Raw genomic sequence first — 23,148 nt, forward strand, 5'->3', positions numbered from 1 at the left:
CTCTTGCAAAATGAAAACAGCTCTTTTATCCAAATAAACCGAACCTAACTATGGGGAAACATTGATATAATGGGAACTATGTTTACAAAAGTTTTGGTGTGCTCAAATTAGGCTAGGCATCCAGGATCATTGTTGAAAGGAAATTGATTTTCACAAAGAAAGAAGTAACAACAAAAGAAAGTTGAATGGTCATTGTAATACCACAAGGACTGAGAGTGGAGAGAAAATGACAAGGCAACAAGACAGAAAGGAAGATGAAGTGCAGAAAAAGGTGATAAAGGCTTAGGTAGCAATGAGACAAAAGAGATGGCCTGAGAAACAGTCTGGTTATGGTTTAAACCAATAATTCTGATTTTACCCTGCTCTATTTGTGTGCACATGTAGAAGTGTATGGGTGGGTGTTAAAATTCTGTGGCTTAAGCTCTAAGACTCTCATTATTGACCATTAGTATTCTGAGCTCTAGTCAAACAAAGTTACTAGGTAGCACAGGAAATGGCTAAAGCAATTTTGTCTGGACAAAACTGAGTCTATTCTGAGATAATGATTGCAGATTTTTGAGCGACTGCCCTTTTATTCCTCTCTAGTTCACTTCCCACCAAAAATACCAGTTAGGAGAGGATGGCAAGATACATCGCCGTTTTAAAGATTCATCTTAAATCCTCATATCATTGATAATCAAAGAACAATGCATCAAACATTTCTTTGAGCTCATTTTTACCAAGGACCTCTGATCTTGGAATGAAGACATCCTTTTTTCTTTCCTACAGGATCCCACAACTCTAAAAATGCTGACTCCTAACCCTTTCTATTGAAGGCTGCCAGCTCACAGCACTTGGCTCCTGTCCTCACTTGCTGGAAATGGCTTCCATCAGTCAGTACCTCTGGGCTCCCAATAGGCCCCAGGGTACTCTACTCAAGAAGAAGACATACAATCATCAACCACATTTGGACCTAGGCCAAGTATCTCACATATTCTCACCAGGTTACTGTCTCAGGACTTTTGGCATCATGTTATTAGAAGTGTTCTTTGTAGTTCTCCCTCCTTGGTGGCTTCATCTTGTACACCTACTAGTGTTATATCATGAATCAAGTAGTTCCTCCTCCTCCTCCCTCCTCCTCCCTCCTCCTCCTCCTTTCTTCTCTTTCTCTTCTTCCTCTTCTCTCTCCCTCCATTCCTCCTTCCTCTCTCTCTCCTCCCTCTCTTCCCTCTCCCTCTCCTCCTCTGGCTCCTGCTCTTCTTCCTTCTCCTCCTCCTTCTCCTTCCTTCTTCTTCCTCCTCCTCCTTCTTTCTTCTCTTTCTCCTCCTCCTCTTTACCCCCCCTCCTCCTTCTCCTCTTTCTCCTCCCTCTCCTCCTCCCCCGTCCTTCTTCTTCTTCTTAAGTAGTTGTACAAAGGAATTACAATTCCATACGTCAGGTTATGAATACAATGCTTTTGGTCAATGTCACTCCTTCCTTCATTCCTGATCTTTTCTTATGTCTTTTATTTTCCCTTCTGGTTCTTGAGAGACTTTCCAAGTTGACATTTAATAATGCTTGGTACTTCCTTCATCCTCTGATCTTACTGGCCAAAGAAGCTCTCAATGGTTAAAAACAACTGACTTGTTTATTTTTATTCAAAGAACTAAACAAAGTAGGCAATGTTTATTACACTTATAAAACCAAACGGGCTAACCAAACATGAGTTAGGGACAGCAGGGATGGAGTAGACAGAGAAAAGGCTTCTGGCATCTGATAGATGTGATCTGGGCTTCAGTCCCAGTTCTGCTACTTAGCTCTGAGCAAATCACTTGACCCTTCTTGGCCTGTTTCCTTATCTGTGTTCAATAGAGACCATAATAACTATGTCACAAGGTAGTAATAGTGAAGAGCAAAAAATGTAAATATGCAGAAGGATATTATTAACGGGTGGCTATTGCACTTCCCCAGACAGAACATCAATAAACTCTTTATTCTCTTGTACATCAAAGGTAATTGAAACTAAGAATTCAAAGATAAATCTATATATCTGAGGTTAACTGATTTTTTCCAAGGAGTCTAAGCCTTACAATGGGGAAAAATAGTCTATTGAACAATTGTGCTGGACAACTGGGTATCGACAAGAAAAAAAATGAATGAAATTGGATTCCTACTTCACAGCAAAAATTAAATCAAAATGGGACAAAGACCGAAAGGTAACTACTGAAAATATAAAATTCATAGAAAAAAGGGAAAAATCTCCATGGCCTTGGATTTGGCAATAGGTTCTAAGATACAATACCAAAAGCATGTGCAACAACAACCAAGATCGACAAAGCATATCTCGTTGAAATTAAAAACATTGAGCATCAAAGGACATTATCAGGAAAGTGAAAATACATCCCATAGAATGGGAGAAAATGTTTGCAAATTAGATATCTGATAGGGGTCTAGTATCTACAATATATAAAGAACTCTTAGAATTCAACAACAAAAAGACACATTCAAAAATGAGAAAATCCATTCGTAGTGGTGCCATGGCCCTGTAATCCCAGCACACTGGAACACTGAAGCAGGAAGATAATGAATTCTAAGACAGCTCTGGCTACATAGTAACCCTAGTCCCCTAATTAATAAAATGGGCAAAAAGACTTAAGTAGTCATTGAGCCAAAGAAGGCGTACAAAGTGTCCACAAGGACATGAAAAATGCTTGACATCATCAGCCATTAGGGAATGGCAAATCGAAACCATGGTGAGATACCATTTTGCACCCACTGGAATACCTATATTTTTTCTGTTTATATAGAAAAAAATTTACAAAGGAATTTCTACTTAACAAAACAGTTTATGAATCCAATATATCTTGGTGAATGTCACTTCTTTTTTTTTGCCAGTCCTGGGCTTGAGCTCAGGGCTTTAAGCACTGTCCTTGGACTTTCTCAAGGCTAGAGCTCTACCACATGAGACTCAGCACCACTTCTGGTTTTTTCTATGTATGTGGTACCGAGGAATCAAACCCAGGTCTTCGTGCATGCTAGGCAAGCACTTTAACCACTAGGCCAAACTCGCGCCCCTGAATGTCACTTCTCTTTTTGACAGCCTAGGATTAAATTACAAACTGTCTTTCAAGTTCCTGTTTCTTCCAGGCCCCACAATAGGTCAGAAAAAACAAAGAGCCTAAAATCTGCATCATTTCTGGGGTCAAAGGAAAGTCTTTTTTTAGCACAAAATAACTCTCTAAGCATACGTGGAACATTCCTTCAAATAAGTGGTAATCAGCTGTGGAACATTCCTTCAAGTAAGTGGTAATCAACAGTTGCTGGGGGTCAGAATCAGTTGTGGAATTTTTTTAAGAAACCATTGATACCTGGGTTTTGGTTTAGACTAGTTAATCAGAATCTCTGAGAAGCCCAGATATGTTGACTTTTATGAGGTTTGGGGGGATGGCATGCAAATACATCGGGTGATTCTAATAAGAAACAAGATTCAGAATTACAACTTCATAGATCAAGGTTTATCAACTTAGCAAAAAGGAGCATAGAAATTCTGTACATGTAAAGGGAGGCAGGTATCATTACAGGGGAATCGATTATTGGGTACTGAGTGCTGGTGTACATTTATAGACACACCCATGGGCGCGCGTGCACACACACACACACACACACACACACACACACACACACACACAAATAGGGAAAAGATTTGAAGGAGATGAACAAAAATATGGATAGGTTCAAATACTGAGCTTGAAGCAAGAGCAGCCTAGAAGCTTAGCCCAAGGCTGGCTCTTTAAATGTTAAAACAAAAAAGCCTAGTTGCTTTTAACAAAGAAAGTCCAGGATGACATTCCCATGAAGGGTAAAGCTAGGTTTATTTTACCTATAAACCTATCTTCTCTCCCAAAAACTGTTAAGGGAAAAACGAAATAAGCAAGTTTCCACTAAAAGCGTCAGGGAGAGGGTATGATAGATTCATAGCCACTATGAACAAGGGAACTGAAAACATCCTACCCTCCTCCCATCTACCCTCCTCCCATCTACCCTCCTCCCATCTACCCTCTTCCCATCTTACCACCAAAATGTACATATTAACAAGAAATCTTTCCAGGCTGATTATGCTACCTAACTCCTTTAACTTGAAGGCAGTTATGTCCTTAAAGGAAATATCTCTGGTTCCTCCCTTCCAAAGGTGGATCTCTATTGCATCTAACTACCTACCCCTGTCCCCTACCTGCAATGGAGGTTACTGTGAAATGGAAAAGTCACTTCCTTCCTTACCATATCCTTAAAGCCTCCCAGGACAGCTGCAGTGATGATACCCAGGAACAGGCCGACAATGTTGAGGATGGTGGCAGACCACAGCAGATGGTAGAGGTGGATAATATCCTGGCAGCTGCTGACATCGATATATTCGTAGTACCCACCAGTGATCTCCACCCTGCTACATTGGAAGGAACACACATTGTCAGTTTCCTGGCATTGGACTTCCCCCAGGGATTTGGCTACCATATAGTTCAGCAAAAAGACTTGGGGCAGGTGGAGAGCTGTTCAAGGGGACATCATAGCCATGCGCTTGGGGAGCCAGACACAATAACAAATCAAAACCTGATTGTGGTTTATCTAACAAAAATAAGAAATGATTTGTCAGAGAAATTCCTGGATCTGTCATTAACATTACTCCTAGATAGAACTCACTTGACACTTGTTATCTACTAGGCATGGTGCTAGTGTATTTTACAGAGCAGAGTATCACTTTCTTGAAGAGGCCACCCTAACCACCCAGTCCAATTGCTTTCAATCACATGACTAGCTGTGGACCAAATGGTAGCTCATTAAATTCATATGTGGAAGAAACTTAACCCTTAATGAGATTGTAGAGTAAACTCTCTACACAGTTTCTGCATGTGTTTAACCAACCATGGATTGAAAATATTTTAATAAGTAAGTTGGCATTTTTTCTTCTTTAGACTTTTTCCTATCCCTTTTCTCTACACAAAGCAGTGTAACAGCTATTTACATAGTAATTATATTAGAGTAGGTGATATAAGTGATCTGTAAATAATTTAAAGAATACAACAGGCTGCATGTAGTTATATACAAATATTCAATTTTCTATAAAAGATTAAGCATCTGTGGACTTTGATATCATCAGGAGACTGGTGGCTAGAACCAATATTCCCCCATATACTGAGAGACAACTGAACTGACTGTATTTGTAAATAGCGATTTTAGAAGATAATTAAGTTTATTGTCTTCAGGATGAGATTTTCATCTGACAGGACTGACAGCTTTATTAGATGATGAGGTCTAGAAAGCTCCCACCAAAAGCTGACTGCTGGTAACCTGATCTCAGAATTCCCAGTCTCTAAGTGTGAGAAAATAAAATTCTGTTGTTGAAGCCATGTAGTCTATGACATTTTTGTTATGGCAGCCTGAGCAGACTTAACACATTACCCTTCTCTATTCCTTTAGAGCCCCGCATTCCTATGCAAATAGCTTAGTGATGTGTTTGCTTCAGTATTGATTGCCCTTCCAACTTGAATATGGTTTCCATGGGGGCAAGGGATTGGTACATTTTGTTCAGTGCCTAATACGTATTTGGTGCTGCATAAATACCAATCGAATTAATTCAATGGATGTTCCTATCCTCCTAGTTGTTATAAAGCAGTTAACAATTTGGCTACTAGAATTGATAACAAATGTGAAACATGATAGTTTTTAGAGTTACCCTCAAAATTAAACATCCCAGAATCCGGATAATTATTACATGTGACTTGCCTGGTATAAGAACACTAAAACAAAAAAGAAAAAAAAACATGATCAAAGGTTGTCAGGTACAGTGGCATTAATTTGTAATCACAGTACTTAAAAGTCTGAGGCAGGAATGTCTCTGAGTTGGAGCAGCCTGGGCTACATAGGGAGACTCTGCCTCAAAACAAATATTAAAGATTGATCTGCACTAAACCAAGGAGGGAATATATATATATATAGAAGAGATTTTTAAACTTTACAAATCAATTTATTTGAGGATTTTTAGTGTCAGTTTTTCTGAGGAATGTCAGCCAGCATTAAAATCATCAGATATGGGCCGGGAGTTTGGCCTAGTGGTAGAGTGCCTGCCTAGCATGCACAAAGAATGGGTTCAATTCCTCGATACTACATATACATAGAAAAAGCCGGAAATGGTGCTGTGGCTCAAGTGGTAGAGCTCTAGCCTTGAGAAAGCCCAAAGACAGTGCTCAGGCCCTGAGTTCAAGCCCAGGACCAGCAAAAATAAATCATCAGATATTTTTTTCTGCCAGTATGTGGCATCATGTTATTGGTATGTGCCTCTAAGTGTCCCACTGTGTGTATTTGTGCATATGTGCATGTGTCTTGGAGTAAAAAATAGTTAAACATGCAGAATCCAGGCCCAGTCCCACTGTTTCTGGCAGAATCTCTAGGGCTTGGATACAGGAATCTGTGATAATAAACCTATCAATATTGGGGACCCAGTTTTCAATAATATACTCCCATCGTGGAATTTTTGAGGGCAATACATTTAATCAAAGGTTGAATCTGATAGCCCCATTTTTAGGAATATGTCTATAGAAGCTGTTGCTAAGCACGCTTTGAGCGTCTCTTGTGAGTTGGTACTATACCAGGTCTTGAGGACCAGGATGGAAAGATGTACAGATTACGTACTGCCCCATAAGACACAGCTATGCAGGGACCATCCCCTGAAAATGGTAGGCCTGTACACGTAGTGCATGTGAGATTGGAAGGGTACAATAGTGGCTTGGTAGTCAGGTTCTGGGGTCTTTCAAATTCTCTTTGCTTACCTCCCAAATTATCTACGGTGACTTCCATCGTGAACTTGGCATGAACTGCATTGAAATCCTCATTATTGCTATTTTTTATTTTTGCTGCTTGATCTTAACCAACTTTCTTAACCTGTCTGAGCCCGTAAGATTTAATGATGACACACATGAAAGCCATACTGTAGCGCATAATATCAACACCCACAAAAACATGTAGCAAAATTTTGTTCCTCCAGAGAGCCACATTTGTCAATGCAATTCAACACTTTGAATTCCATGAGAAAAGCATTAATTCTTTAGAAGCTCATGTCTCAACATGGACATAGGTTAATAGTTCTGGTATTTAGGAAATCAGGGCTGGAGATGTGGTGCTGTGGAAGAGCTCTTGCCTAAAATGTGCAAGTCTCTGGGTTCCATCCTTAGGAATGCAAAAATAAATATATTAGATAACTTTAGAAAAGATATGTTTGATTTCAATTTGATTGATTCTACCTCTATTTAAAAGTTTAAACGGAACCAGGAGGCAAAAAGCAAGTTAATATTTACATAGAGTTCATATGTTAGCCAATTAATGTGGTTTCTTTCTGTTTGAAATTCATGATTTCATTTGGTCTAGTTCTCTGGACAGAGCTTCCTCTGAAACTCCATCTTTTGATTCCCACTGCATCCGTACTCAGGCTGCAATGCCCTCCTGCTAGACCACATGGCTGCCTGATTACTCTTCCTAAAACACTTTTATTTAAACTATGCCATTTGTTCAATCAGGACATTTCCGTGCCTCTCCACTATCTTTGGAAAATATGTCCAAATTCCCACTGGCCACAATGCAGCTCCAAAGAGAGTCTATACTCCAGCTAGCTTAGAGTGTTAAGAAGCTCCAGGATAGCTATGGTAGGATTTATTTCAAATGTTTTTTTTTCAGATTTTTTCCCTTCCATAGAAAGTACTGCCTTGTGTTCTCTACATGTCCTAATGTTTCCATACCATTCAAAGTATAGGTACTCTAGTGCCCTCATAGTAGCTTATCCCCTGGACTCTACACTCAAGAAGGCAAGGGTCACCTATTACATTGCTTTGTGGTTCCCTTACTTTCTAGCACAATGGTAGAAAGGTTAAAGATCATGATTGTGAGGTTGATTATGTAATATAGGCATGTTCCCCTTGATCTCCATATTCTTGTAGACTTAAGGAAACAGATAACCTCTCTTCATTTCTGATGCCACTTATAATAGGAGATAGTAGCAGATCTTGGATAAAAATAGGTAGGCATCCTTTTAGAGGTCAGGAACCTGAGACCACTTGGGAATTCTTGTCAGGTAGACAGTTCTCTCTCTATCTCTCTCTCTCTCTCTCTCTCTCTCTCTCTCTCTCTCTCTCTCTCTCTCTCTCTCTCTCTCTCTCTCTCTCTCTCTCTCTCTCTCTCTCCCATTTCTCTCATCTCCTAGTTCTCTCCTCTCTCTGTTGTTACCTCCTCTCTATCTCTCCCCTTCCTTTCCCTTCCCCCTCCCCTTACCTCTCTGCATGTAAGCTACATTTTCCAGTTGTGTTCCTGGAAAAATGAGTTTCTTAAGGGAAATACTGTCTTTCTGGTGCAAATTCTTTGAGAACAGCCCCTGACACATAGTAGGAGCTATATAAAAATTGTCAAAGGAAGCAATGAAGGGGAATAAATTATCTTTTTAAAAAATGTGTTACCAGCTGAAGCAGTTCACAAACCACTCCATTTCCTTTAGGTTATACATTGAAAACTAGTGATATTGACGTGACCTCTCCAAAGACAAGTGAGCAGATGAAAGCCAGAAGCACTCTGAAAGGCAGCCACTGAAGACCTGTGTCCTAGAGAAAGCCACCTTCCTGCACAAGGCTAAATGGAATAATCTATGTTTGGTATTAAAACCTCACCACCTATGACGTCAAAGAAGGTCTGTGGGTTCAAGGGGACAGTAGAAACTCTGTAGCACTATAAAAATGACTGCCCGATGTTTTGCTCCCACTTTTTTTTTCTTGGCCTCCTTTCCAGGAAATGAACCAGAGGAACTGGCAATTGATTAAAAATAGGCATTGCATGTGGAAAACAAACCTTCATTCGGCAAAATTAAAGTCTCCAAGCCTCAGAATGTTGGTTGCTTAGCTATATTTAGGTCCTGAGTTGAGGTGTCATTGGCTCTGGCTGGAAGAAGCCCCAGGAAAAAGTTTTCCTTCGACTGTGGGACTGTCTCATGGCCTGAGTTTATCACCTGATGTTAAAGCTAAGCAATTCTTTTTCTACTGGCTTTGCCCTTGGGATCTGAGTACCACAGATTTGGTAAAGGTCACTGAAAGATGCCTGGCATTGAACTCCAGACACAAGATATGCGAAAGCCATTTCTAGACTTGAAGATCTTTAGAGGCCATGTTCTCAGGACCCCTGCCATTATCTAGTGCAGTATTTTCTTTTTCTCATGAAAAAAAGAACTACAAAAAACCCAAATCTGAGTCCTTTGTAACAAATGTCACTTGCTTTTCATCAGCTCTTTACTCATGACTAGCCCTGTGATCGAGTGAGAGCATGTAGATAAGATTAGATCATTCTCCCTGCTCTTTGGGTCCTCAGAGTTTAGCAGAGTTTCTCATTTCTTTATTAAAAACAACAGCTGCAGCTGGGCTCTGGTAGCTCACATCTGTAATCCTAACTACTCAGGAAGCTCAGATCTGAGGAAAACATTTAAAAAGATAGTCTAGTTAGGAAAGTTTGTGAGACTTTTGTCTCCAATTAAGCACAGAAAGCTGGAAGTAGACTGTGATTCAAGTGGTAGCATGCTAGCCTTGAACAAAAAAAGCTCAGGGACAGCACCCAGACTCACAGCTCAAGCCCTAGGGCAGGTAAATTTTTTAAAGTGGTAAAACTTGCTTTAAGATAATAAGCCAGATGTCATGAAATTCAGAACGATAAATAAGATTTAAGTGGTCAGTTAAAAATATTTAATTAAGGGCTCTGCTAAACAGAATTTAATGGAGAATTTTGGGTATCCCATCCTTTTTCAGAAACACATCCACAGCAGAGAAAAAGATGTGTCTGTGAGTAATCACTTCGCCTCCTTCTCTGTGGGGCCTCCTCTCAACTCCAGATCCCAGGCCTCGTTCCAGGAACTTTCTAGTCCCTACCCCAGGAAACTGGGTAACAGGGAAAAGAAAGCTGGGGAGAGACTAGAGAGGAAAGTAGCAATGAGAAGGGAGGAAGCTGGCAAGAAAGTACAGAAAAAATAAAAAGCGAGGGAAGGATGGAGCAGAGGAGAGCATTAAGGTGAGTCAAGAGGAAGGACAGCAAAATAATCTCAAGTCCCCTAAAATATATTTATGCTCCTTTGGTCATTTTTTGAAGCATGGTTTCAGGAAGTGTAATTATAGCCCGCACTCAATCATAGCTGCTCAGAAGATATGTCATTTACAAGTGTTAGTTATTATTACAACATGAATAATTGAAACTTCCAGATAATGTCTAAACTTCATTTGTGCCTTTAAATTTTTCTTCCTCCACTATCAAATCCTTCAAGGAAATGAAAGTCTTTTTTGTAAAGATGGGATAGCGCTGGAGTGACTCTCCCTCTCCTCCTCTCTGTTTCCAGCCAGCCAAGACTTAACCTGACACCAGAGAAACTGGCTGGGAATGTGTGTGAAGAGAAGGCTGCGTAAGTCTGAAAACTCTGGATCTGGCTCCATGCAGCCCCCATCTCCACCAGTTCCTCCTTTACTCCCTCCCTAAGTCTGAAAAAAAAAGTCTGCACTGAGTCTGAAAAAAATATGTGCATGGGCAGGAACTAGCTAACATCACCTGACATGAGAGAGGGGAGGGTGTTTTCTCCCGTATTACTATCTATTCCTCTTAAAATATGATCTGCTTATGATCGATTTAATCTAGGCCCCATTTTCTCTAGCCTGACCTCCCAAATGCTTCTAGTCTCTACCATTCAAGCCTATCTTACAATGTATATCCTTCAATAGTTTTCAGTTATCTATATATTCAAAATCAAAGCCATTCTTGGGGCCACCTGATTTTCTAACGTCTGACCTCTGGCTTATAGCTCTGCTCTCAACTTCTACACACTTTCTGTAACTCCACTCCTTACCTCCTGAGAAGAATCTAGAAGATGTCATATTTACCTCTACCCCATTTGGGTTTGTTTCTTAACTTCTTAATTAGTCTTTAAGTATCAGTTCTTATACTGTATCCTCCTCAACACTTCTGTAAATTGCCCTTTATTTATGCCATCAAGATCATCACTATATTCTCACTACATTTATCACACTAAACTGATATCAGTTGTTCACATGTCTCTCTTCCATATTAATCTTTTGAATATCACAATTGCAATTCTATATTTCTTGTACTAAGGGCAGAGAACCAGATGGTTATAGCAAAACTAGTATCTGCCTCATTCATGCCTTAGGGTCTTTGTATGCAGTACTCTAGCTTCCCTAGGTATGTATTTGGGTTGTCTCTCACTTCATTCAGGTCTCTACACAAATGTTAACTACTCAAAGAAACATTCCCTGGCTGCTCTAACACAGCATACAACACAACCACCACCACCATAACAGCAACACACACACACACACACACACACACACACACACACACACACACGCCCCTCTCAGGGTCTATCTTCCTCTCTTGTTTCATTTTTCTTCAATGTTCTGATCACCACCAAGCATTGTATTATATATTTTTGTGTTAATTGGCTCTCCCCTATTAGGACATAAGCTCCATGAGGTAAGAACTTCTGTTTTCTTTGCTTCTGATTCTCCAGTGTCTAGAACAGGGCAAGCACTGAAGTGCTCAATAACTATTTGTTGAATGTTGAATAATCTTATATAAATACTCAGTTTGAGTCCTAATTCTACCATTTTCCAATTCTGTATGACTTAAAGCAAGATATCTCTTTCCCCTGAGCCTTATTTGGTCATCCGTAAAATGAAAATACCTCCACTTCCCTCACAGGCAAAAATGAAATGAAATTGACTATGTCAAAGTATTTAACACAGTATCTGGAATAGGAAAAGCAGGAAATATCTGACAACTGAAATCTGTGGACAGACCAACATCATCTACTTTACTTCTGTGGTCCCTATCAATAACCCTTCTCCATGCTTGGCTCTGGTCATATCTAGTGTGGTTATATGGTTATATCATTGCTCCGGTACCTGAGGCTCCACACTTACTTTCCACAGTTGTAGAGGTCACAGCAGAAGCAAGTATTGCCCCGGATGCGAGGTGTGCAGAATCCACGGCTGAGATGAGGGCAGTTCACCTGAGAGTACAGTACAGCAAGGACATGAGCTAACATTGGCTAGAAAGGAAGGCCCCTTGAAAATGTAAGTTACTGACTGGTGGAGACAATAAGGATGGCTGTGATATGATGACACCCACACATGAGAGGGAGGGGACTGGGTAGGGAAGTGGGAAAACTTATGCATAAAACAAATCACTATGTTGCTTGGCTTACATTCAGCCTTAGCCATGGCCCTTAGTACCCCAACCCTGCAAGATGGAGATGGAGAGGAGGAAGGACAGGTGGAAGAACAAATGGACAGTAAAGAATGAAGACAGAAGGGGAGAGGAAATCAAGACATAGAAAGAAAGAAAGAAAACTGGGTAGAAAAGAAGACAGAGGGGCCATCACATGCACTCTGAAGTACAATAGTACCTCTCTAGCTGCCTGGGTAAGGTTCCTCATAACCCTCGCGGAAGGAGAATTTTTGGTTGAGGAACTTATGACCTTACATAGGAAAAATAGGGTTAGGGGGACCAGGGTTATAATCAGACCTATGGAAGTCATTATCAGTATTTTCACAATCACCAGATTAACACAACAAAGTCATTACAGTGAACAAAAGAGAATATTTATGACAGCGTATGCAGTTTGACTTTGCAAAACTTTTTAAAAAATTAACCAAAACATTTCCATTTACAATCTCTTGTTTTCCAAAAACATTTCCAGGTTCCCTCCCCTATTTGGACACAATAAAGTGATTGCAACTTTGTTTTGCTTTTGTTATACAGAACCGTCACAGTAAATAGGCACTTTTTCTGTATTGGCTCCTTCATTCAAATGCTCCCTGCCTTTGTGATAAATTGCTAACATGTACACATTTCTATTCCACCTTTCTAACTCAAGAATAGTCAGAAAAAATGGTAAGTTTGTAGTTGATAATAGAAAATAAGGGCAAATAAATGACTAACCCAAAATACAAGTATTTATGAGGAAGCCCTGGGCATCAGAATTATCACACTACCTGACTCCAAAGGGAGTGCTTTCCATCATTTTGTGAAAAATGGCTTCCCCTGAAGCTGTGCCATATGGTGACCATTTTGCTTCCACCTTGCCTTTCTTTCCAATGCATTTATTCTTTTTCTATTTTTGAGGGGGGACTGACTTTCATTTTAAGGTTAATAGAGTGCCAAATTGTCATGGTTTCTGGAAACAGACTTTCACACTAAGGAATTCTTGTATTAGGGAGACTTTATGATTTTACTGAAACATAAGACTTACAAAAACGTTGCTGCTACCCATTGCTTCTAGTTCTATCTGAGACAACATGGAACACAAGAAGAGATGTGTGTGATGTGTAGGGAAGGAAAGAAATTTCATGTACCTTGTCACAGATTATTATGTTAGCCTCTTGTAAGGGTTGTGAAACCAGGCAGACTGACAATCTAGGCCAAAGCCATGAAGTACACCAGGTTGCTCAGCTGTGTTTTTGGCTTCCAGGCCTTTCCCATGTGTTGGACTCAAGTTCTACTTCTTCAGACCAGGCCTTATGTCTTGGTAGAGCTCCCACCTTCTTCCAGCCAGGCACTAAGTCTAAGCAACTGAATCATTCACAGAGATGAGGGAGGAGTATGCCCTGTGGATGCTGGGTTTTTTTTTTTTTACCTACACTCAGAGCCTGCTGGCTAGCTGCATAGGGATATATTCTAGCCCCCCAAAAATGTAAATCTGATTAGGCCTCATGAGGTTCCAATCTCTGACTAACATTGTGCTCTGACTCATTGGATAAATCAGTTTAACACTTAGCAGTAAACTCTAGGCCAAGGAAAAGGAGCAAAAGAAGAGTTTCAGATTAAAACAGAAGACTTCTGGGAGGTAAAGACATACACTCTCATTCTCTGGCTTACCTCCTCAGCTTCTCTCTGGGATGTCTTAGGGACATAGTGGCACCGGTTAGCATACAGAGGTTTCAGATCCTGGAAAGAGAAACACCAAACCAAAGGAGTTTTTGCTTTGGAAAATAAATCAATTTGGTAATAAAATGTTTAAATACACACATACACATTAGCATGAGGTAGGCTGAGTTAATTTTGGAAATTTGCTCATCTAAGGAACCTGAAAGCATAATGATCAGACACAAATATTCTAATAACTTTCCTATTGGACTACTTAGTTAATGAAAATTTAGGAAAATTGTCTGAGAAAGAAGTTACTGGACATTTCCTTCCTGTTTTTTTTTAACTTTTGGCCTTTTTTACTTGCAAATAATCACTGGATAACAAGATTCAAAACTCAAGGCTGTAGCAACAATACCTTTCCAAACAGAGAGAACACACCTCCAACCATAAGTCACATTGCCTGTTAGGGACTAGACAAGGGCTGCTGACCTGTATACTGTTGTCTTTTCCATAGATTTTCTTTTTCAGGAGGAGTTGCTGTAAGGGATCACTCAGGGATGCAAGCTCTTTAGCTTGGAGTACCACCAATGTAGGTGAGAGGGAATGGAAAGAGAAACTGTTTTATGTTGAATGTCTAACACTAGGCCCTTTTAAGGCACATTGATAACCATCATGTAATTTCATTTTCATGAAGATCATAAATGCAGGTTACTATTATATACATCTGGAAGAGTAAGAAACAGGGCTCAGCAGAGTAAAATGATTCTCCTGGATAATTAATGGCCAAAGATAGGGAAAGGGAAAGGAAGGAAATATGAGATGAGAAAGAGAAGAACAAGACAAATGTGTAGGGGTGTGGGAGAAAGTAGGTCTTGATAGAAATTCAGATTCAATTAAGCCAAAGTAATGTAACAAGATGATGTTAAAGAATCTTATGGGCCAGAACCATGGCCTAGTGGTAGAGTGCTTGCCTAGCATGCACAAAGCCCTGGGTTCAATTCCTCAGTACCACATACACAGAAAAAGCTGGAAGTGGCACTGTGGTTTCTCAAAGCTATAGCTTTGAGAAAAAGAAGCTCAGGGATAGTGGCCAGGCTCTAAATTCAAGCCCCAGGACTGGCAAAAATGTATAAGTATCTTATTAACAGATCTGGCTATGCTAGGGTACAAATGTGCCTTTCATTTAAGGTATTCAACAGATAATGCCAGTGATTAATAAAACTCCAAAATTTCTTGGGTACCAACTGAGGACTGCCAGCTGGCTTAGAACAAGTATAATGTAAGCAGAAACATTTTCTTAAAGTTGTATCCAGCCTTATCCAAAGTTTCTGAATCAATGCTGTACTACAACTACTAACTTCAGGTTACTAGGGCCTACATTCAGGGGCATGTGAATAATCATAATAGGAAAACTTCCAGTAAGTAAAATTTGGATTTTTTTCCATTGCCTTTCATTGAAGCTACTGATCAAAAAATATCAGGAGTGTTAGAATTGCAAATCAAAATCATAATGAGTTGCTCCCTCATACCCAAGTTAATTCTTGAGAGTTGATGTGGGTATGGGTAAATCAGAATACTCACAATATAAAGCAGCCGTTTCAGAAAACAGTCTGGTAATTCCTCAACCAAGAAAACATGGTTCTGTTACCTAGCAATTCTACTTGTAGATGGAAAAAGGAAGGGAACTAAGCATGAAAATGTATTTCCATGCATAAATTTGTCCATAAATGTTTTACAGCAGTATAGTCATAATAGCCAAAAGATGGACACAAGCTAAATGCCCATTAACAAGTAAACAGGCAAATAAAATTTAGTATATCTAGACAATGGAACATTATTAGGCTAACAAAGGAATGTAGGACTGATCTATGCTTCAGTATGGATGAATCTTGAAAATATCACAGTAAAAGAAAGAAGGAAATGAGTATGGAATATCTAGAGTATGGATGTTTATAGAAAAAGAATTAGTGGTTACTTAGGGATAAGGAGGATGCAGACAAGGATGTAATCGGTAAAAAGCACAGTTTCTTTTTGAGATGATAAAAAAAAACAATATCCTAAAATCGACTGATGGTTGCCTGTAACTGAATATAGTAAAATAATCACCAGATTATACTCTTTAGATGGATGAGTTACACAGAATACAAACTATATTTCAATGAAGTTATTTTTAAAAAAAAAATCAAGAGGCATGTGAAAGGGTATCAATGTATATGAATTAATGCACCTTCTATCTGGCAAATATCATGTAACCCTTTTATTAATTACAATAAAAATATATTAAAAAATCAAGAGTAGAGGGAGAGAAAGGGAAGCCATTTTAGCTCATAATGTCATCAAAATCTACTTCAGGTTTCTTAGCCACTAGGCCTATGTTGCCATGGAGACCGCCTCAGAGTGAATACCGCTTGTCAAATGAGGATGATAATGCCTGCCCTACATCTCTCACAGGATTTCCATGTGCTTCAAATAAGATAATAGATGTGAAGAAACAGAAAAAAGCTAAATGTCGGACACAAACACAGGAATTAGTGTTATTAAGATGGGTCTTATTCTTCTGTCACTTTGCACTAATATTAACTCAAAATGGATCAAAGACCTCAACATTAGGCCTGAAACATTGAAACTACTACAGAAAGGAACAGCAGAAACATTAGAACATATTGGCAAACAGAGGAACTTTCTGAGTAGAGTTCCAGGGACTCAGCAAATTGGAGAGAGAATTGAAAAATGGGTTTACATCGAACTAAAAAATTTCAGCACAGCTAAGGACACATTAACTAAGATAAAAAGGCAGCTTGGAGATTGGGAGAAGATCGTTACCAACTATACATCTGGCAAGGACCTATTCCTAGAATATACAAAGCGCTTAATAAACTAACCCTTCTCCAAATCAGTAATTCAATAAATAGGCAAAAGAGCTAACTAGAGACATCTCAGAAGAAAATGTAAGACTGGCCAATAAACACATGAAGAAATGTTCAACATCCCTGGCCATAAAGGAAATGCAAATCAAAATAACACCGAGATTCCACCTCATCCCAGTAAGACTGGCCATCTTCAAGAAATTCAGGCCGAGACACACAGGGTAGGGTAGGGGACGGAACTCGATTCCATCCTAGGTGGGAAGGTAAACTAGTGCAACCACTCTGGAAGGTGATTTGTGCATTCCTTTACAAACCAAACATACAACGATCCTATGATCTAGCCATACCACTCCTGGGCATCTATCCAGAACATCACAAGCCAGGATATGGTAGACACCTTCACATCCATGTTCACTGCTACACTAATCATAATAGCCAAAGTATGGAAACAGCCCAGATGCCTTATAGCAGATGATGTATCAAGAAAACATGGTACAGAGCTACAATGGAATTCCGGTCATTCATTAGAATAATATATTATATGCAGAGAAATAGATGGACCTAGCAAAAGAATTATGTTAACTGAAGTCAGACAGACTCAGAGAAACAAACACTCATATGTGGAGTTATATTTAAAACAGAAACATACATGTAACGAATACAGGGTTATATGCAAAACTCACAATCAAAATGACTGAAGGATAGTATACTCAGGGAAGGAGTTCAAAGGTATAGCTTCTTGGAGCAACAAGTGAACAAAATGAATTCCAAGAAGCTGAACCTGTTCTAGGGGGAGGCAACAAGATGGGATACATGAATGGAGGGAGGAAGGAAGGATGAGCAAAAAATATCAGAAAAAAGAACAAAAATCAGAAGTGGAGCTGTGCCTCTAAGGAGCCATACTTTTTCTGCATTGAGCAAAAAAGAGCTCAAGGACAGTGCCCAATACCTGAGTCCAAGCCTCAGGACTGGCACACACACACACACACACACACACACACACACACACACACACACACACACACAATTAGCCATATTCCTTCCTGTTTGGAAAGAAACTATTCGTTTTTCTGGAGGGATACTCTGAAAAAGTACTCTGGGCCTTACAATACTTAGTGGAGAAGTTGATCCTAGGCCAGAATTCTGGCATAGTATGAAGCAGAAAGTGTTGAAAGAACAGCAAAAGCTCCAATAGAGAGTAAAATGGGAATGCCCTTGTCGTAGGCTTCCTCAGATAATGAACAAATGTTTAGGATTCAGAAGTAAACAGTCTTTACTCAAGGGACTATTTCTTTAGTAATTAGCATTTGGTACCTGGAATTTAAGAGTGGACTCTCAGTAGACACTTGGTCTCTGGTCTTTCCCTAGTCACATCCCTACTTTCCTAATGACTGTTGTGGGAACAGAAAATGTTGTTTATCTGACAAAAGATTCTGTTGTCACTGTCTACTGTTTTTGTCACTGTCTACTCGTATAGGCTGTTGAAAGGGAAACTTGCTGAAAGCCACAGAAAATTTGAGTGCTTACAGAAGGTTATATGGCTTCTTGGTGCTGCCCCTCTCCAAATGAGTTCCAAGCCATTCCTCTGTCCCAACCACTTGTTGGCTTTCTAAATTCTACTCAGGTTTCAAAGGCTTATCTCTAGGTTTACCCCACCTAGGAAGCTTTCCCTGACTTCTGGAGTTCACAGTGAACCACTTGGAGTTCATCTCCTAGTTTGGACTCCATTGTCTACATGCTTGTGTGTCCACTGATGTTCTCACCTTGACTGTCAACTCTTCAGGACCCTCACTTTTCCCTCGTGTCTATTCTTCAAAGCACTTAGCACAGTATAGTGAATCCAAGGCACACCCAAGGCATCCTGATGTATTGTGCACATACTTCAACCCGGAACTAGTAATACTCACAATGTGTCTGGCAGCAAAGACTCCGTCAACGATGGCACAACAAAAAGCAGCAATCACACCAAAGCTGATAAACACGATAGAAGCCACCAGCTGCAAGGAGAAACAGAAGTCACTGTTAGTCTTCCACAATTGACGCTTCTTTTTTTTGTCAGTCCTGGGGCTTGAACTCAGGACCTGTGCAGTCTCCTTGGGTTTTCTCAAGGTCGCTACCACTTGAACCACAGCACCACTTCCAGTTTTTTCTATGTATAGGTACTAAGGAATCAAACCTGGGTCTTCATGCATGCTAGGCAAGCACTCTACCACTAGGCCAAACTGTTGGTCCTGTCTTTGTTCATTATTAAAACTACATGGTTGCAGAATGTTTTCTTTCTTGACTTTTCTAGGGGGAAAGAGGAAATACATTGACTTCAAGCTGCTCTCCAGGACAGGAAGAAATCAAGTCAAGGGACACACTGGAGTTCTCCCTTCTACAGGCTAGGAGGAAATGCTTATCTCCTTTGGGAGTTATTCAGAAACAGTTCTCCATAAATCTCACTTCACAGCACTACAGATAATTGGTAAATAATAGATGAACAATCTCACAAAATTGGCATTATTTGCTATGCCATGATCAGCTCTACAATTAAAACTCCCCCATTATTTTGAATAATTTAAGTGTAAAGTGCAAAAACAACTGGCAGAGGAGGGTGTCCAGGTAAAATGGAACAAATAAACTATTAGAACTCCCTTGAGAATGATTCACCATGTTGCTGTGGGAAAAATATGGTTAGGGTTTTTTTATCCCTAGATCTATATTACATTATTTTATTAAACTTGCTGTCAAATAGACATCATTATCAAAATTTTGATCCCATAGAGACTTGTGCAGGGGAAATCTAATTAGCCCACCATCTGACCACACGTGTAAAACTGCAATTGACTTGAAGTCCAGTCTACCTTTTCTCTCAAAAAAGTCTTCCCAGCCAGGCTAGGCGGCTTATGCCTATAATCCGAGCTACTCAGGAGGCTGATTAGACTCAGTCCCAGAGTTCAAGCCCCATGACCCACAAAGAAAAGAAAGAAAAGTCTTCCCAGATTGAACCAAGAAATGCAACCATTTGCCCTTGGGAGGCCTCAATATGACATCAAACCTTTGAAACTTGGCCTTCTGATGTATGCTCATTTCCTTTCAACCTTACAATATGTTTGCATTTAAACTAAGGATAATAGAGATGTTTTGGTTTGGCTCCATCATTTTATTTTATGGAGGGTTTTCTTGTGCCTCAGTTTTAAAAAAAATGTTTCTTGATGGAAGTCCTTTAGATTGCAATCTTCTAAAAGATATAAATCCTCTGAAAACCTTTCCGAAAGATTATGTATCCAATAAAAGAAGACATGAGAATCATCAATAATTCTGGGCTGCAAGAATGGATATCACTGAAGCAAAAATGTTCCAAGCAAGGACAATTGCTTGAGTGGACAGGCTGGAGTACTCTTTCCAGGGTGTGAAGGAAAGCAAAGGGCAAGATCCAAAATGTATCTCTATGGCTTGAGACTAGTTAGGCTAGCTAGATAACATGGGACAAGATGAAGACAAGTCCTCTACCACAGGTTCACTCTAAAGCAAGTTCTTTGGAGGATATTGGCGGGGGATAGCAAAGTGGCAGTTTGTTTTGTAGAAAAATTTATACAAGCTTAAGATATGGGTTGCATATTCATAGAAAGGTTGAGGTTTTTTCAGACAAATCCTGTAGGAATGAAAACTTACCATCTGAGGAAAATGGGGACCAAAACATGAGAAAGGGTAGCAATGTTTGTGAAGTAATGCACCTTCTATCTATTGAATATAATATAACCCTTCTATTAATACAATAAAAAATATTTTACAAAAAAAGGAAAACTTACCATCTGCCGCTTGTTCTCCACAAGGTTTGAACCAATGATTCCAAGGAATGACCCGAAGCCAAGCTGGAAAGCAAACAGCATACATAGAATGTGGAAAGACAGTCAGCCTACCTCGACCATCATTCAAGCTCCTGAATATGATTCAGGATCATGGAAAAGAACTGGAGTGCAGATGCTAAAGGCACAAGCAGTTGCCTACACAAATATATGAAATGAAAGTATTTTCTCCTGCCATTTTTCAATTTTCCTTTGAAGCAATGAATCACGCCTAAAAGAAATTCATGCCAAAAATGAAAAGTAAAGGTCAGCTGTAGCTTTTCAGAGTGTACCTATTTCAATTTCAATATCCATTACCTAGTATGTAACTGGTGAGTCAGAGATATATAATGATGAAAAGCACACATTATAGTTTGATCTTTATCTGTTTTTTTTTGAAGCGTCTTCCCCTTTGAAGTATGAGTTACAGAATAAAGGTGTGCAATAGCAATTTTTGATGCATCTGGCATACTAATCAAAATCAGGAGGTACTTTAAAAATCAGCAAGCACCTTTACCCACACTAAAAAAAATAAAAATAAAAGAACATGTTTTGAAAGCCTATATTTGTGGTTGACCCACTGCAATTTATGTTAGCACTTATTCACTTCTTCTTCCATCTCTGCTTCATTTATGGACAAAAAGCATTCATTAAAGGGTGAACAGAAATGGCAGTGTAAAACCTCGAAAAACAATTTCCTTGTCTAAGTGGCTAGGATTATGGCAGATACTACTGCCCTCTTAGTCCTGCCATTAGTGGACTAAGTTTGCCCATCTCAGCTGAAAATGATCACTAACCAATAGCTATTGATGGAGAGGAAAATGGAAGAAGTAAAAAGTGGTGAGAATGGACCAATAAATCTTAACACAAGCTCAGCAATGTAGTTATATTTCTCTTTAGCATCACTAATGATCTTGATTTCAGATTATCTGTAGCCTTACCTTGGCTCACAGAAGCATTTATTTTGGTCCAACATCTTCCAAGACTTATACCCTGATTTGGATATCTAATGAACACAATTACTGGGCTTGGTGGAGTAGTATAGGGGAACAGAGTGGTTGTCTCAGAATCTCAAGAATGAAAGGAAGTAAATTTCCAAAGAAACTTTCTGCAGTGTCACTTCATCAGCAATTATTCTTGAGACATAGAAACGGGGGTACATTAATACACACACACACACACACACACACACACACACACACACACACACTATACCATTAAGATTTTACTGAGAATACTCATTCATTAGCTAAACTATGTTTCCCATATGGTCTTACTTCAAATATAATTAAAACGTGTTGTCATAAAATACACTGATTAAAATCTGATGAACACAGCAGTCTAACTTGGAACCCTAGGTCTCCTACTTCTGTCTGTACAACTTTGAATGAACTGATAAACCTCTGTAAACCTGTTTCCTTGTCTGTAAAATAGGGACCATAGTAGTGCTTAAAGGACTTTTGTGACAGTTAAGCAAGTTGATACATTCAAAGAACTTTGCATAATGCTTGGCACAGAGGAAGTGTTCAGTAAATATTTACTTTGCTTTAGAGATTATTATTACTATTTTTAAATAAATTTCACTTCTGAGTCTCTGTAACTTGAATTGATCTGGAAAAGCCTGTCAATAGTTGCTCCATATTATGACAAAAGAGTTTCTCCTTTCTGTATTATTCCCCCCTTACAATATGTTTTATAGATTTTATTCTTCTTTGGGGGAAATTACATGAAAAATATGTGCTTTTGATGCTCTGAACCGCTTGCAGAGATTGGAAGAAATTCAGATGCGACTTCTTGAAAGAAAATAAGTCTTTTTACCAAAGACTTCATCAGCTTATACAGATACTCACAAAATGTTTCCTGAAACCCAACAGCAAAGTTTCTACTAACACAGACATCAATCACATTGGCTATTCTTATGGTTATGGTCCAAAGGGCTAGGCTTAACCTACTGGAATTCACTAGAAAGAGAAGGTGCTCCAGGACTGGAAATACCAGGCCAGCCAGTTCCCCCTTTCCAAAATCATTCTAATTCCTTCTAATTCATTTCATTTTCAAACACGTATTGAAATACTTTTGTACCGAATATGTAAGAAGAGCTGTGACCCCTATCTTACAAGAGCTCATAGTCTAGTGAGGGAGAGATAGAACAAGAACCACAGGGAAAAGGGGTGCCAGTGGCTCACACATGTAATCCTAGCTACTCTGGAGGCTCTGGGGACTGCAGTTCAAAATCAGCCTGGGTAGGAAAGTCCATGAGACTCTTATCTTTGGAAAACTGGAAGTGGTGCTATGGCTCAAAGTGATAGAGTGCTAGCCTTGTGGAAAAATGCAAGTGCACCAAAACCCTGATTTCAAGCCCCATGACAACCCCCCCCCACATACAGGAAAGGTAACAAAGATACAAACCAACCAACCAAAGTGCTATATGAACCAAAAATTCATTTTGGATTGTATCTTCGTGGCTGTTACTTAAAAACTGTTTATCCTTAGACCAGTCTCTGATTTGTTTCCTTATCTATAAAGTGAGAATCACAATAACATAT

The 23,148-nt window shown here is 39.4% G+C and overlaps 1 protein-coding gene across 3 annotated transcripts in view; it reads right to left on the reverse strand.

Moving 5' to 3' along the window:
- Nucleotides 1–23,148, reverse strand: part of Tmem255a (transmembrane protein 255A) — a 53,969-nt gene that overhangs the window by 16,141 nt on the left and 14,680 nt on the right. For 2 of the 3 annotated variants that reach the window (XM_090326725.1, XM_090326723.1), the window contains exons 3-8: nt 20,567–20,629; nt 18,680–18,769; nt 13,915–13,983; nt 12,443–12,514; nt 11,958–12,046; nt 4,237–4,399 (exon numbers count right to left, since the gene is read on the reverse strand). In XM_090326725.1, the coding sequence (XP_090182851.1) occupies nt 4,237–4,399; nt 11,958–12,046; nt 12,443–12,514; nt 13,915–13,983; nt 18,680–18,769; nt 20,567–20,629 (546 nt within the window). The remainder of the gene's footprint in view (nt 1–4,236; nt 4,400–11,957; nt 12,047–12,442; nt 12,515–13,914; nt 13,984–18,679; nt 18,770–20,566; nt 20,630–23,148) is intronic. The other variant, XM_090326724.1, reaches the window with a different exon arrangement.

This window comes from Megascapheus bottae, chromosome X (genome assembly GCF_031878675.1).
Source record: "Megascapheus bottae isolate mThoBot1 chromosome X, mThoBot2.hap1, whole genome shotgun sequence".
Taxonomy (NCBI): domain Eukaryota; kingdom Metazoa; phylum Chordata; class Mammalia; order Rodentia; family Geomyidae; genus Megascapheus; species Megascapheus bottae.